This window comes from Rhamphochromis longiceps, linkage group LG11 (genome assembly GCF_057381845.1).
Source record: "Rhamphochromis longiceps isolate RC_006_pf linkage group LG11, R_longiceps_female_GT1.1, whole genome shotgun sequence".
NCBI classification, from domain to species: domain Eukaryota; kingdom Metazoa; phylum Chordata; class Actinopteri; order Cichliformes; family Cichlidae; genus Rhamphochromis; species Rhamphochromis longiceps.
Genome location: NC_140567.1, coordinates 33,441,469 through 33,458,957, shown reverse-complemented (window position 1 = coordinate 33,458,957; position 17,489 = coordinate 33,441,469). Strand labels below are relative to the sequence as shown.

The following is a 17,489-nucleotide window of genomic DNA, read 5'->3' as shown; positions in this document are numbered from 1 at the left end:
TCTTTCCCCCCTTATTCCTTGTTCCCTCTTCTTTCTTCCCATCATTTCCTTCCCTTTATTCTTTTGTTCTTTCTTTGTCTTTTCTTCTTTCCTTCATTGCTTTTATCTGTCCCTTCTTCCCAGTTACTTTTTTCATTCTTCTTTCTTTCTTCCCCTCTTTCCTTCATTCTTTCCTATCATCATACTTTGTTACTTTCCTTTGTTGTTTTTTTCACTGTTGCTCTTAGCGGCCACCCTCATATGTTTTTTTCCTTCATTTTTTTTTATTTTGTCTTCACTTCCAAATGTTATTGCTTTTCTTTCTTGCCTGCTCCACCAAACTATTAGTATTTCGTGTTTTTTCTTTCTTTCTCTGTTCCCACTTTCCTCGCATTTTTTAATCATCTTTCTTTTGTTTCTCTCTTTTGTGTCTCTTTTTCTTCCCGACAAGCGTTTTTTTGTTCAATAAATGTTTAGGCTTTATTGTTCTGCCCTGGCTTATTTCTTTAGATCATTGCTTCCTTTCCTTTGTTCTTTGTTTTACATTTATTTCCTTCTTTTTCGTTTTTTCAGAAATCTCTTTATTCATTTTTCTTTTATTTATTTTTTGCTCCTTGGATTTGGCGCCACACCCCTGCTTTCTTTTCTGCCAAAATCTTGTTTTTGATTCATTTCCTTCCATCCTTTCCTTGTTATTTCTTCCTTCTTTCTGTCTTTTTATGGTTCATTAAACCTTTCTTCCTCTGCCTATAGTTTCTTTCTGTTTACTCTGCTTGCTTATTATTATTTTCACTACCCAAGCCTTTGCTGTCCGATCACTATTTCCTTTTCCACCCTTCAATTGCTCACTTCACTCATTTTAATCCCTAATCCTCTCATCTCTCTTCTAAATAAATAGTTTTCACATTCTTTCATCTGTCACATTTCACCTGCTCACCATTCTGGACATCCTTGTTTATAACATCAGACCCAGAAGAAACCCTACAGAGATGTACACAGAAGATGAGTCATTCCCTCCTCTGATGGAGCACCCATTAACCCACAGCACCCTCCGCCTCCAAACACAAATAATCAGTGCTGATGTGCGATTGCGTCCTCCCACTGCCATAATTGAAGATAATTGTTGGACCTAATTTGGACCAATTCTCCCTATTGCTAAACTCTTTCTTACATCTAATCCCTCTTTCTGGCACTCGTAATATACACAATGTTTGGATGTCAGACCTGCTGACTGATAGAGTCTGCAAAGAGCACAAGTAAACACTGGATAATGCCAGTTTTTTTGCTTAGTTTAGTTAGAAATGACAGGATCTAAAGATTGTGAAGATTAATATAATCTATTCACGAGTATATGCAAATATAAAATGGAGAAATGGCATCCTAAGAAGCAAATGAAGTTGCACTCCCTTTGTTTGTGCCGTAATCTGAGCCTCTCTATGTTTTGGTAGCTGGTCCGGCCGCCCATGCATGCAAATAACCTTCGCCATGTTTATTAAGAGACTGAAGAGCAACTTTCTACTGGGTCAAATAAATAAATCAGTCAATGCATGTGCACCATTTCTCTTTCTGAGTGTCTGCTGCTTTGTTTTTGTATGGCCGTGGTATGTGATGAGCAGAGGAGATTCAGATGATGGGATTACATTACTATACATGAAATATGAGCTTCACAACAAATATTATTTGGTCTGTCAGCCAGGCGGACACCGAAGGTTTGTGATTTGTAACAAATCACAGCCTTTGAAGGTACTGATCTGTGCTGGTGTGGACTAATGGTTGGGGATGGATTTTAAGCATACTGGCACAGGTCTACACACACTTTCTGGCTGTAAATGAAATGGAAAACAAAGTGTGGTTGATATGGATGTTTCTTTTGCCCTGATGTGCTAGTGCACTTATGTCAGAATGTTGCACAAAAGCAAAAGGCACTCGTCTTTGCCCTTGATGTTTGAACCAATACCAGTATCGGGTCATGGAATTTAGTATTTGTGCTTTTTTTCAAATAAAAACCTGTAATTTTTCTCTCACATCTGTGAGGTCACTGTCACTGTGTTTCAATATACACAATATAAAATAGGAATGTTAAATGATTAATTTTTATGGTTATTTACTAAGGTTTTGGATAGAAAATGTTTGTTTGCTGAAGTGGCGTGCTGACTAGAAATGTCAGTGCAGTCAGCTAAAAATGTTACGTTAAAATGTCAAACAACACAGTGAAAAAGCCTCATTTCTCTGACAAGCTCTCCAACTACCTAATTAATGATCAAAAGAACATATCAATGAAGCTGTTGATGTCTCATTAAAAGTTTCATCATCATCCTTGGGTTCGATTTCTTATATGTTGGTGATATGCTAAAGTTAGCTGCAGGTCCTTCTAGTAAATTTGGCTTCCAGGTCATCAAATACGGAAGATTCTCAGCTTTTAGATACACGTGTGTTTGACAACAGCTTCGAGCTAAATAGCCAGATATTCCCTCCAGGAGTTGGTTGAGGCCAAAACTGAAGCCAAATAGAAAGTAAATACTGAATTTCATCCACTGGACATAAAAAAAACCCACACAAACAAGTGAACCAGGTGAATTTTGTTTATAGTTGTGGTTGGTTTTATGGGTGCTCTACAAACGTTATGCTGCTTTAGAAACACAGGTGGAGTCAGTTCATCTCAATGTCAAGCGCAAAACATAGGATATGCTTTTTTTCAGCTTCAAATAGTTGACATTAGTGGTACATGATGTGTCGCAAACATTAGCAAATCAGTTTGTGCGCTTGATTTAAATATTCTCCTCCCCATCTGAGCCTTGAGAAGGAACTCCTATAAAATACATATGCAACAGGGTCAGTTACAAAAGTAGCAGAGCTGCTACCTCTCACACACAATCTTGGCCTTGTGCTTTTTTTGTTAAAACAGATAAGACTTCTTTTTTTCTTTTTTTTACACCAACGCCTAGTTTATGCTTGTAAATACGGTTTTGTGGCCAAGACATATTTCTGCCCTCTAGTAGTCAAAAATCCCTTTAAAACAGCTTTAAGTACAGACTGGAAATAAAGTTTAGTATTACCTTTTTGAAAGACTTTTCCTGTAAAACATGGTTCAAAAAATTGTTTTTAATTTAGCACAAAACAATCACAGTCAAGTTGCTTATGTTGGAGTTCAGGATTTCACATTCAAAACACACCAAAAAAGGCTAATATCATCTCTCTTTCCATTCTTCACCTAATGTCAAAGAAACAATACCAAATAGAACAAACATCAATTTACAAAGAACATTCAAGTACATTTTATTCCTAGCATTTTACAAAAAGTGTTTTTCCACTCTGCCATCACACACATTAAACTGCAGGCTTTGAGTGAATGCTCCAGTAATAATACTGTAGGACATGACTCAGAACTACTTGTGAATCCAATTTTGACTTTGGCTCTTTCTTTCTTTCTCAGCATTGGATTCTGCTGCATTACCTCTGTGGCTAAGAAAAAAACCTTAATTTGAGCATACTAAGTAAAACGCTCCCTTCATCTGCAGCGAGCTGTGGCAGATCTTCACAATATTGCCACTCAGCACCAGGTGCAGTGGTTCACCACAGCACCGCCATGCAGCCCCAGACCTGTCCACATTCGTGCACCCTGGGTAGCTACTCGAGGCTGCATCGAGCAGAGCATCAGATGAAGCCTCACAGTGACTGACTGAATCTCCATTTCCACCAGGTTGTTTCAGACGTAGCTGTCAGCGAGATCCCACGTCCTGCTGAGTCTCATTTTTAAGGCGAGCCTCAGCTGTGTGTGGAGCAGTGACAGCTCGGAGGGGGAGAAATGTGGAATTCATCTAGCCCTCAGGAACAGTCATCTTGGAGGGATGGAGAAAATATGTAGGAGTGGGTACGGGGGCTGGAGAAGACAGCACAATAAAAGAAATACAATAGAGCGAAACCTGCCAAATTCTACTGTACGGTAACTAAAGACGCAAGACTGAGTGGAAGTTATTCCCCCGCAATGCTGATCGCTGTCACCACTTTTTAATGCTGCAGCATTTGCTTGTTTGCATTCCAGGACAAAGAGGATTAAGATACAGATAATAAATTTCCTGTGAAAGTGCTGAAGAAGATTAGAAAACATTAAAAGACTTAACTCGATTTTTTTATAGTGACCAACAGATCCAAAGATTTCCCTCTGTTCTGCTTACTGAAGTCTTTAAACTAAATTACCAAAAAAATAAATTAACTTAGACTAAACTCAGACTAAATAAATTAGTATTATCTTTTCTGTTAAAGGTTTTGATGATCCTGTAAACGTCTACTCTTCACTCATATTTAAGGGTTTGTTTTTTTATTGCTACATCCATGTTTTTAAAAGGATTTCTTGGCCTCAAGAAAACAATGTATGTGCAATTTTTACAATTAGGAACTCAACAGAGATCAAAATATGTCTTGAAGTGAAACTGTGGCACTGAACAAAAGCAAAAATAAACTCAGAAAGGTGATTTTATCATACACAGGAGAAAAATACAATGAAACAAAATTGCCTAACCAACTTTTTTTTTTAACAGTAATATGCTTTATTATGATATCAGCTGAATCACAGGTATGTTAAACACAAGACAGCATTCATTAAACATTTTCAGAGTGAATTTTAACAAATGAAATACAGATTTTTCTGTTATATGAGACATTGCTGGACATTGGGTGCACAGATATAGGCAATTTGCACAACACCCTAACTGAAAGCTGAATTTGCATCTTGTGCTTTAAAAAATGGGAAAAACTTAAACCAGGATGTCCAAAAGACTTGAAAACAGCTTTGAAAGTGCAACATAAATGCACAGCAATAGTGTCACTGAATTCCCCCGTTCTGGAATTTCCCAAGATGACTCTTTGATGTCTGTAAGCCTCCCCTCAGAGCACCAAAATCACAGCTTAGCTTCCCGGTTTCTTTATAAACTCTCTCCATGATGTTTACGCTGCAGTGTCTCAGGGGTGGATTGTTTCAACATCCGTCTGTTACCGTAGTCTGATGACTCTTTAAGGGAAGCATAATCTGAGTATTATAGCACCTTTTATTGCAGCTTGAATGTGACACAACAAACTTGCATGCAGTTGTTTGCATTTGGCGGTTTGAGCAGGGAGCATTTGTTTTAAATCCACCATGAAATTGAAACATAATATCCAGCAGATGGCACTATTGTCCACAGATGTTCCTCTTAGGGTTCAGGTGCTCTAATGCGAAGTGACTTCATGTGCCTCTAATGTTGGTGTTGCATGAACTAATGGGAAGAAATCAAAGTGCTGCAGCTGCTGCTTTAGGGTTTTTACTACAGCAAAAACAAACACATGTTGAATCCAACAAATCAGAGTTTGCTTTACAGTCCAGGATGCCAGACATTGTGGGTTTGCAGTGACTTAACAAGGTCCAGTTCTTGAACACATTCATGCCTGCATTATTTTACTTGGCATCTCATCTCACGGAGCTTCCTGACCTGTCCAAACCCCTCATATTCTCGGTCTGCTCTTTTGACCTCCTCGCTCTGTTTGTTTTCGAGTATCCAGGAAGGAGAGCTTTTTTTGTACTTTTTCTCTCTGTCTCCGTGGCCTGTGCTTGGATTTGCGGAAATACAATTGTCACTTTTACTCTAATCCAGATTTGGGAATCCTTTGACTGGGATGAACTGAGACACCTGGAACCTAAATTTACAGACGTCCTATTTGCTGTCACACACTGTACAGGCGTTAAGGGGGAAAAAATCTGGTTGTTCAGACGGGTACAAGGCAATAATCAGAGCTGTGGTTGGCTCAGCTGGCTGACCTACAGACAGCCAAACTGTGGGATCTGGATTTGGTCTTCCTCTCTGTAGCACCAGCAGTGGCGCTATCTAAACAGCTCCAGCCAAGGTTTGTGTCTCTGGTTAGCATTAAGTTAACTGGACACAGACAGAGCACATTACAGCAGCTAAAACAACCAGAACTCATCCAGTCTGGCAGCACCTACAACCGTAACACTGTAGGTTAGTCACAGGCTGAAGAAATTAAAGAACTGGATATGTTTTCTTCTCATTTTAAAAAATAAGATGCAAAGGAAATGTTAAATGGATCAAACTATTACAATCTCGATTCAAAGAAGTGTTTTTAGCCTTTCAGTAAAGATTTGAAAGTAGAGAGGGGAGAGCTAATGAGGATAGCTTTTCTGTCCACTTAGTAAAACATCTTTATGAGTTTCAGTTCAAATATCAGCATTAAAATATTGAATATAAACCAGTCAGAGAGACTTAACACAACTGGGACTTAGGTCATATACTAAATGCTAAATTGCTGCTGCTGTTGTTAACTTGTTCTGTTTTTCTGCCTTATCCCTTGTCTGCATCTTGTTTTGCTAGTAGTAATTCATCTCTATGTAATTGTGTTTGACTGTAGTGAAACATATTTTTCATTGGCCTGTTCTTCTTCTTATTTGCAGTTATTTAATGGGCCGTTATCAGAATCAGAATCAGAATCAGAATACTTTATTGATCCCTGGGGGAAATTATTTTTTGTTACAGTGCTCCATTTTAAACCAACATTAAGACAAGACAGACAATACACTAACTAAGAATAGTACAATATATACATATATATACATACATACATACATAAGTCACTTATAAATAAATATTTGGAAAAGAAACATGTGTAGTTGTAGCAGCAAACAGTGTGTTAAGTGGATGCGTTGTACAGGGAGATGGCCACAGGCAGGAATGATTTCCTGTGTCGTTCAGTGGTGCTTTTCGGTAATCTCAGTCTCTCACTGAACGAGCTCCTGTGACTGACCAGCATGTCATGGAGTGGGTGGGTGGTTATGTTTTATATAGTCCATTTAATTAAAAGGGACAGTGGTCATCAAATAACACCCTGAATTAGCCTGCAGGGTTTTTAACTACTATTGTAAAAAGATACACTTAAAGGGCATTTATTCAAGTATTTACACAGGACAGATTCACCAAGTAAACGGTGTAAAAGAATATGCAACAGCTCTCCAACACCATAATAGATTTTATCTGATAAATGACCAAAGTACAGTACAGAAATGCCACAAAAATGTGCAGTTGCAAGTTTAAATAACTAGAAAATCCTCTTTCACTATCACAAAAGTACAGGTTTGTAACAAGCCTGACCAAAAAATCCAGCATTTCTCAGTGAAGGAGGTACAATCTGCCTTTCTGCAGACAGAAAAGTAAATCCAGTGTCTCCCTCTAGTGATGGAAGTATGTCTAAACACCCAGACTGAACTGGTCTTCAAGTTTAATCGCTCTGTCCACCAGGTGTCAGCATACTCAAACAAATTCAGTATTTACACATTAGTTATTCTGTCATCCCATCCAGCTTGGCCTTCTCTCTCCTGCAGTTTCAGTCATTCAGACTGATTTTTCACACTCGGCCTCACCCACCTTCCTCCCACTGTAAGATCAGACCCCCCCTTTTTTTCCACATGTTTCACCACAGCTGAATCATGTGGCCTTTCTCAATAGTTTGATCCTATTGTGTGTCTCTGTTTCAAAAGAACAAAGAAAGTATCCTTTTTGTTTAGGGACTGAACTGAAATTAGGACAGCATGTCTCCTGTGAAGGTGGGAAGTGGTGGCTGTATTAGGAGGAGCCAAAGCTGTCAGTTGTTGAAGTTGATGTAAATGTTTCACCAGCTTCACATCAAAGCATCATTACAGAAAATGCATGTTTTACATTTTCTGTAACAAAAACTGAAGAACTTGATCAAAGGTAACTGATTTTTACAACTAGGGAGAGACTAACATGGTAATAATCATGTAATAAAGTATTTAAAAAAAACTATAAATAAAATACTATTTATAGTATGCACAGCCCTTTATGAGGAAGTGTAGCCCAGGTTATTTGTTACAACTGAAATATACGTTCCCATGAACACATCACATGCAAGCAATTAAAAAACAAGACAGCTTTAAAAACACACACTTGCGTGTGTGTGTGTGTGTGTGTGTGTGTGTGTGTGTGTGTGTGTGTGTGTGTGTGTGTGTGTGTGTGTGTGTGGTTATGTCTGTTAAAAACATGAAGATTGTGGGCTGCAGATTTCACCAACAAACAAGACAACAACAAAAAATACTCACCCAAACAACACAAGTGAAACAGGAAACCATATGTTCTAACCACATTTTTAAAATTAGTTTAAATTAGAACTAGGTTCAGATTATTGTAAGAAAGTGGCATTTGGCTGTGATGGTAAACTTTGGGGTAAAAAGCCTGGCAATACTTTTTGTTTGTCTGGCACACAGCAGCAACGCATGGGTGAAGAACCTTTAGTCAACATTTGAAAACTGCTCATTCAAAATGACAACAAAGTCAAAGCTGCACCTATCCAGGCCCCCGGCAGATAACCTGCCAGGTCTGAAACGCTGAGATAAGTGAAGATAGAGAGTTCTTGAATACTCAGGAGTGCACCATTACTCTACTCACCCAGCACTTAGAGGGATTTCAATTCTACTTCTGCCGCTTCTCTGGATGCAGATTTTGTCTTCATGGAGTTTGATGGTTTCAGCTTTTCAGTGAAAAAGGCTGCCTTCTCCTGCTGGTGGATATTAAGTTGATTGATGAGTGGAAGCTGGAGTGAACCAACAGAATAGAGTTAAGAGATTTAAAACTAGAACAATGAGCCATTAAAAAAGTAAAAAAAAATCTCCAAGAGGCTCAACGGTCCAAAAGAAAAAAAGAAAAAAGGTAAAAATTCTTTGAGGATTAACATTTAAGAAAAAAGAGGGGTTGGTACCTCAGTTTACATGTATTATACATCTTTAGACAAAGGTTTAAACAAGTTAGTGCAGCCATGCAACACTTTAACAATCTTTAATTGGCATAAGGAGAGAAACTCTGTGAACGGGTTCTTTCTGTTCATACATAAAATAATGCTAATCAGGCCCAGATCTCAACACATTAATAATGCATGATCTCTCTGCATCTTTAAAAACATTCTCCTCCACCAAAACACCAAAAAGTGAGTAACTGCCAGAAGATTTGTGTTCATCCCATAATATGAGCTCCAGAGACAAGTCTGGGTTTTCGTACTTTTTGCACTTTACATATTGTAGCTTGCAGCTCTCATCACATGTCACTGCGGGTTACGGTTGCCACTGAACTGAAATATAAGTATATGTTTTGAGGAGTTCATTACAGGGATCTGAACGCAAAGACGGGGCTTCTCTCGCCTCAGGCGACTCTCTATCAACAGCTGGAATTCCAGCGAGCTGTAGAGGAAGGAGAAGTGCAGGAAACTGGAGATGCCCTGGAAGTGTGAGAAGTGTATGCAAAACGGCCAGGTCTTTGTGACGACCTTAGGAATGTTCCGGCTTCGACAGTCTTTAAAGGCTCTTTGATGTCCAAGGTTGTTTTTCCTTCTCGCCACTCTGGTGACAGAGAATGAGCCTGAGAATGACTCACATTTTATATACACATGAACATCCTCTGTGCTTTAGCACATGCACATGAAAACTTTAATGACTCATTTGTTAAATAATCTATTAAATAATATAAACTGTGGTTACTGTGTTTAATATTTTCCATTTAACATTCATTAGTAATGTTTTTGTGCTGTTGCTTGGGGTCCACCGCATTAGGTGCCCTTCCAAACCAACTAGTCTTAAGTGGAGGTGGGTTTAAAGTCCAATGAGGAGTATGCACTAATAACCACGATCCGAGAAGATGCAGCGCCTGTTTTGTGTCTAGTTTAGAGAAAAGTCCATGCACGTGGAAAAATTAATTAATTCAGGATGGTTAAACTAAATGCAGATATTAAAGAAGCACAAGATCAGATTTTGCATGGTTGGATCTTAACACGGTTCCAAGTAGACCTTCAACATGCAACAAGAACAAATGGGAGTGAGAAGAACATTTTTTTGAGCATGCAATTTATTGAAAACAACCCTTAAACTGAAACAGGGTGTTTTACAGTTGTTCAAAAATTTAGGGCCACACCTCCAAAACCCCCCGTAAACCCCCCAAAACAGAAACCAAAGTTCCAAACATCAACTCAGTAACGCCACCATTATTGTTGATCACTTCAAAATTTGCTGCAGCATGCTTGATGCGAGCGTTTCTATGAGGTGACTGGGAACATTTCTCCAAGTGGTGAAGACGGCCGCACGAAGGGCTTCTAATGTCTGGAGCTGTTGTCCATTTTTCAAAACTTCCCTTGCCATCCATCCCCAAAGGTTCTCAGTTGGATTTAGATCAGGGGAACACACAGGATGGTCCAAAAGTTTGATGTTATTCTCCTGGAAGAAGTCCCTTGTCCTGCGGGCAGTGTGTACTGTAGCGTTGTCTTGCTGAAAAATGCAGTCATTACCACACAGGTGATGGCCCTCAGTCATGAGGGATGCTCTCTGCAACATCTGGGCATCGCCAGTGGTTGTTTGACGCACCTGCTCCATTGTTCCACTGAAAGAAAAAGCACCCCAGACCATCACGGCGCCCCCTCCACTGTGGCACATCTCAGGTGGGATCTGCTTGTCATGCCAGTAATGGTGGAAAGCATCAGGACCATCAAGGTTAATTTTTTTCTCATCAGAGAATAAAACTTTTTGCCACCTTTCAATGTCCCATGTTTGCTGCTCTCTTGCAAAGTCCAAACAGTCAGTTCTGTGGCGTTCAAGGAGGCGAGGCCTTTGAAGACATTTTTTGTTTTGAAGCCCTTCAGTCTCAGATGTCGTCTGATGGCTATGGGGCTGCGGTCGGCACCAGTAACAGCCTTAATTTGGGTCAAGGATCGTCCAGTGTCTTGACAGACAGCTAATTGGATCCTCCGGCTCATTGCTGGTGAAATTCTTTGGGTCTTCTGCTTGACTTTTTAGTTCTGTAACCCTCAGGATCATTAAAGAAATTCCAAATGACTGTCTTACTGCGTCCCACCTCAGCAGCGATGGTGCGCTGCGAGAGACCCTGCTTATGCAGTTCAACAACCCAACTGTGTTCAAAAAGGGAAAGATTATTTGCCTTTACCACCAGAACGTCGTGACAGTGTGACTACCTGGCAGAAAGTGACAATGAATCCACATTTTTATACAGATTTGGCCTTTTAAAGACATGTGGTCTTAACTTTCGATCAGCTGTAAAACAGCCTGTTTCAGGTTAAGTGTTGTTTTCAATAAATTGCATGCTCAAAATTTTTCTTTGTCTCATTCCAATTTCTTCTTGTTGCATGTTGAAGCTCTACTTCAAGCCTTTTTAAGATCCAACCATACAAAATATGATTTTTTGCCATTTTTCAAATGGTCTTAAACGTTTGATCGGGACTGTATTATAGACAGTAACTGTATTAGATGTACAAATGTTAAAACTGGACTGTGAAAAGGTGAAGTAAGTAGCCTGGCATTTTTCTTTCTTTCTCTTGTTTATCTGTGGGAAGGAAAGGCAGTAGGATGCACTATAGAAGACATCCTGCTGGGAATTTTTGGGTTCTGGCTTTCATGTGGCTATGACTTTACATACCAGCTACCTGAATGTTTCTTTTAATTGTGCACCATCCTGATGTGAAATTAGCCTCCTTCAGAATACTAACACACTCTGATCCACTATAAATATTGGTCTTTTGAATGGTTTGAGAAACATTACACAGAAAAATGAAGGTGACGACTTAACCTCCAAATTTCCCCGATATCAATCTGATGAAGCATCTTGGAAAACATGCTGGAAAAACATGTCTGATCCATGGAAGTCATACCTAGCATCTCAGAGGATTTAAAGGATCTGGTGGTTACTTTTTGTTGCTTCATATCAAAAGTCATCTTCTGAGGATTTGGAGTCCATGGCCTAACAAATCTGACCTATTACAAGGGCTGTGAGGTGGGGCCACAGGTGGTTTTAATGCTGAAGCTGTTCACTATAAAGGCCGGTGTTTCTGGTTAATCTTGTTAAGGTATGATTTCAAATGGATTTAAGAACAAAGCAAAGATGGAATGAAAATGGAGCAAAGTCAGGGAACATTTTTATGGTGTTTCAGGACAGAAGCCCAGCATGAACACTGCAGCACAAACAAACCCCCAAGATAGGGATCCCAGTACATCTTAAGAGGCTGTGACTCTATTACTGTTCTGTCCAAGAGACAAAATTCAAATTGAATGGCTTTGGAGAGAAGAGGACCTTCACAGATGCACAAAGCAATCTGTCTGAACACAGAAATCAAGACATAAAGATTTTTACCAGCTACAGTATTAACATTACCTTAACTTTTCAACCATTTTGAGCTAAAGAGAAAATCCAAAGGATCCTGTAAGATCTTTTTTTTTTTTTTAATTTTACAGCCAGTAAAACAATACATCCAGGCAGCCTGTATGATACTTAGATGATGAAAGGTTAAATATAAAGAAATACCAATCTGCTGTCATTGATATCTACTCTGTTCTTTATTCCCTGCTGTCAGTTTTCTGTATATATCCATGGAAGAGCAGGGAAGCTCCAGAACAAAGCTGCACTGCATAATAATAACATACTTTTAATGAATGCTAATTATTCCAAAGTCTCTCCAAGAAGAACATGGGATTCCACCAGCTCACCAGAGTTGGCTCACTGAAGGAAACACGAGCTTCTTCTGCACTAAGCGGCTTCACCGGAGGGCGTCACTGATGCATGTGGTCGTAGGCAGACTTCACGGACTTCAATTACCAATCAAGTTTCTCTGAAAACAGTATTAGTAATATCTACTCTCAAATGTTATTTTTTTTCCTGACATCTTTGAATGACTTATGTTCAAGAAAGACTCACAGAACAACACAGATTTGACATATTCATTGTTTTATTCAAGTACAAAAATATTAGCAGCTCCGTGTTCATGTTTCAGTCATAAAAAGCTTCATCCAGTGGTAAAGGCAGCGAATTTGACACCCAGCTTTTTTGGCATACGCGCTGCAGTTCACATTTCCACAGTAATAATTCAAAGCGATGTGGCCTGTTATTGCATATCTGTGACAACCGCAGCAAAATAACTCTTAAAGCAATTAAAAACCAGAACTGAACTGATCCGACAACAAGAATCATCTGCAGCCAAAGCGCCACATATCTTAATCATCAGTGCGACAGAGCGACACTGTTTGTCTGGGGAACACAAACTCTGAAAAATAAAAAATAAGCCAACTGATGACATGGTTCTTTTTTACTATGATGAACCACAACAGTTTTTTTTTTTATATACACATGCACACACGCACACACAGATAAACAGGCCAACAACAGAGAAAAAAGTCTCTTTTTCAGTCTGCTTCTTGATGATCTATACATTTACACATTTAACCTTACAGTAATTGATTCAAGGTTACAAAGAAAAGTCTCAGACGATCTCATCCCAGGAGTGTTCATGAGTCACAGCGTGGTTTCCAGTTGTGCTGATTCCTTCATGCCTGCAGAAGCTGTCCCACCAGGGCAGGGCTCCTCTCCCGAATTAAGGCTGACGCGATCTCGGCGACCCGCGACGCTGACCTCTCCCAGTGCTTGGTGCCAGAGAGACAACAGGAGGAGAAAAACAAAAGACAGTGAGGTCATTTTTTAAAGAACATTCAATTAAAACAAGACAACAACACACTGCTAGTGTGAATAAAGTCCCAACATAACAGTTCAAATAACCATTTGTTCACTTTTATGTCTCTTCTCAGGAGACATGAGTGTGTTTAAGTCATCACAGGGTTTGTAACCTCAAAACTTCAGCCAGAAGCATCCAGTGAGCATTAGCAGCCAATTCAAAACAGTTGGAAACAATGTTCAAGCACACCCATGTTGTTCCAGTTGCAGTAATGACAAAAGAAAGAAACAGATCTGTTAGTTGGATTTGTAACATCAGTGGCTTGGCTGTGCTCTGCTCTACACAGACACGAGTGACAAATTCGATGTTTAAAATTTACACGCACGCTTTCCACAAGAATTCCCCTAACGAGAGAAAAATCTAAACACGGCATGAAGTGCGTGGTATTCTGAATTCACCACTTTAATTTGATATTAACAATCGCAAATTCTGGTGGTGGATTTTCTCGACTAGCGTGTCAGTTTCACAGCTTGTTCAATCAACAGCCGAAAGCAATTTTCAAAAAAGGGCGAAAAGATCAGAACGGAACAGAAGTAAACCAGTTTCTTTTTTCAGAAATGTGGTCAAGCTCTCTTAATGTGAACCGATAAGATCTCCTTTGATATTTATGGTGCATGATATTGGACAGATCTGCAGTAAACCACACGTTCAGACAAAAGGAGACCAGTTTGGCCCTTTAAGGCGGGCTCCACTGTTGTGGTTGTTTTGCTTTCGTGATTCCTCTCGTCTGTATCTGTTTCTTTTTTCTATGCAGACCGCCTGCGCAATGCACTTTAAATGGTTCTCACTCCCCTGATTTCATTCCTTTTAGGCTGCATTGACTCCCTACTTTGATTTAGTTTCTTGATGACGTCAGTGAGTGACCTGTTTTCCATTTTTTCAAAGGGAATGGAGTTCAAGGAGCTTCGCTTTTTTAAAACCATGGCTTGTTTCCTTACACAGATTTATGCTTCATGCTCAACCTGCCCTTTTTCATATAGAAACTGTGGACTTCATTATGGCTTTTGATGTAGCTGATGTAGCATTAAGCATTAAAGACAAATGTGCAACAACACGCAGCAAAGAGTATACTCAGAACACAAAACAGCACACACAGAGAGAGAAAAAGAAAAGCAAAGGTCTGGAAAAGATTAAATTTTTGTAATGCAGTAAAATGTTTTCTACTCAAACACCAAAAAACATTCATGTTTTTTGTTTGCTACAGCACCTGCAGCTTATGGCTAAAAACCACCTCCTTCATATTGCGCAGCTCGCCCTCGTGCTGACAAATCAGCACTGAACTGTTGAGGCTGGGGGTGGAGGCACACGTCAAGACCCCAAAGGATCCAGTGTTTCCCAGCAGATAATTAGACTGTAATGAGATCTTTCAGCTCCTCACTTTAGGGACTGCCACTGCCTTAGTTTCACCAACATTATCTCAAGCGTCACCTCCTGTCACACTAATGCTTTGCATTAATCTTCTCTGTTGTCTTCCTCTTTTCTTTGCATGAAGCTTTTTTGAATTTTTTAACTATTGCCACCATCTATAAACCATGCATCATCCTCTACCTTGACTACCTCTTCTCCTTGCATCTTCACCTTTCCAACTGTACTTTGTCTTGCTTCTACTTTTGTTCCTCTTCTCTCCATTGCATACCTTCAACCTACATACACCATGTTACCATGAGTTGAACAAAGAACAAGATGGCTGCTAGGGTGCAGACACATGGCTTGGCAGGTCCTGTGCGTTTGCCAAAAAACCCACCTAAAAACCCATCTAAAAACCCCTGGATCTTGACATCAACTTGTCTTTTTGTTTTTATACATTTTTATCTTCTGTGGAGTTCGACATGTCCAAGAAAGCTGGATAATTATACCACTTTCCCAGCCAAATGGAGTCAACATCTTTTGTTCACAAGATTCTTGGATTTTGGTCATGCCAGACCACCCCCAGGTAAACATGAACAATCAGATATACCACAACTGTCGCTGGAGATTCTGAAACTTGTTCTGATGCTACTTTTGGCTGGTGATATAGAACTAAATCCTGGACCTAATTCAAACATCAGTGATTTGGACTGGCTACAACTAATTAGCCTAGTTAGCCTAGGCCTGCCTGGGCCTCCATTTCAGCTTCCTGGGCCTCCATTTCAGCTAGCTGGGCTTTCACCTCAGTTACTCGGGCCTCCACCTCGGCTGCCAGGGCTTACACTTCAGCTGCCTGGGCCTCCACCTCGGCTGCCTGGGCTTACACCTCAGCTGCCTGGGCCTCCATTTCAGCTGCCTGGGCCTCCATTTCAGCTAGCTGGGCTTTCACCTCAGTTACTCGGGCCTCCACCTCGGCTGCCAGGGCTTACACCTCGGCTGCCAGGGCTTACACCTCGGCTGCCAGGGCTTACACTTCAGCTGCCTGGGCCTCCACCTTGGCTGCCTGGGCTTACACCTCAGCTGCCTGGGCCTCCATTTCAGCTGCCTGGGCCTCCATTTCAGCTGCCTGGGCCTCCATTTCAGCTGCCTGGGCCTCCACCTCGGCTGCCAGGGCTTACGCCTCAGCTGCCTGGGCCTCCAACTCAGCTGCCTGGGCCTGCATTTCAGCTTCCTGGGCCTCCATTTCAGCTGACTGGGCCTCCACCTCGGCTGCCTGGGCCTCCACCTCGGCTGCCTGGGCTTCCATCTCAGCTGCCTGGGCCTCCACCTCAGCTGCCTGGGCCTCCACCTCAGCTAGCTGGGCCTACACTTCAGCTGCCTGGGCTTCCACCTCAGCTGCTCGGACCTCCACCTAGGCTGTCTGGGTCTCCACCTCGGCTGCCTGGGCCCCCATCTCAGCTGCCTCGGCCCCCACCTGCTGTACCCAAACTACAGTCTCCGGTAAAGGGTTTCTCATCATTAAATGCTCATAGTATTGTCAACAAAAGGACAAGAAATCCTGCTATTAAAATTTACAGAGGAACAAAGATCTGCAAGACATTTAATCAGGCTAAAGTAATCTGGGACACTAAAAATAAACCAAAGGGGCTTCTATGTGGACACATTAACATTCGCAGTATGTTACCAAAGCATGAGCAACTGGAACATATTCTAAGCAATTCCAATATTTCTATTTTGGGTATCTCTGAATCTTGGCTCACAAGTTCTTCTCCTGAGTCTGCGGTTGTCTTTCCAAAGTACACAGTATTCAGAAGGGATAGAATTGGAACAAGAGGAGGAGGAATACTTGTGTATGTAAAATAAACACCTGGATTGCTCTTTACTTAGTTCACCAATAGATGTCGAAATAGAACATATTTCTGTTAAAATCACTCTTTCCCCAGAAATGTCATTTACGTTGATCTGTTTATATCGCCCTCCTTCAGCAAAGAATATTTTTTATGAACAACTACAGATATTACTTAAATATCATGCTATAAATAATAAGTCTAATGAAATAATTGTAATGGGAGATTTTAATGTCAACTGGGACTGTGAAAAGGACAGAAAAACACTCAAGGACATAATGGAGACTTTGAACTTTACTCAACACATTGAACAACCCACAAGAATAACAAGACACTCTAAAACTAAAATAGATCTGGTTTTCAGTAATAAGCCCGAGCGAATTATTAAATCTTATAATTTTATCACTGGTATTTCAGACCACAATTTTATATTATTTTCTAGAAAACTTATAAAATCACAGGTTAAGAATGACTTTCAAAGTTCATCTAATAGGAGATCCTTTTATGAATTCATACCAAGAAGTCAGCGACAAAATGTAGCAGAAGCATTAGCATCAGTTAACTGGGAGCCTTTATTGTGTAGTGATGATCCACAATTCTGCAGCAGTCACTTCACTGACATTGTCAAGGATGTTATATCAACATACTCCATTAGAGCTCGACAAAAAATAAAGACAACATCTAATTTGCCCTGGTTAAACAAAGAGTGCAAGAATTTAATGAAAACAAGAGATCAATTACTAAAGCAGTTCCTGAAAACAGGTC

At 40.2% G+C, this 17,489-nt stretch overlaps 1 protein-coding gene across 2 annotated transcripts in view; it reads right to left on the bottom strand.

The window, feature by feature from the left end:
- Window positions 1-12,732: 12,732 nt before the first annotated feature.
- Window positions 12,733-17,489, bottom strand: part of crppa (CDP-L-ribitol pyrophosphorylase A) — a 70,692-nt gene continuing 65,935 nt past the window's right edge. For both annotated transcript variants that reach the window (XM_085423748.1, XM_085423749.1), the window contains one exon: window positions 12,733-13,441. In XM_085423748.1, coding sequence (XP_085279874.1) covers window positions 13,346-13,441 — 96 coding nt within the window. In that variant the 3' untranslated portion in view covers window positions 12,733-13,345. The remainder of the gene's footprint in view (window positions 13,442-17,489) is intronic.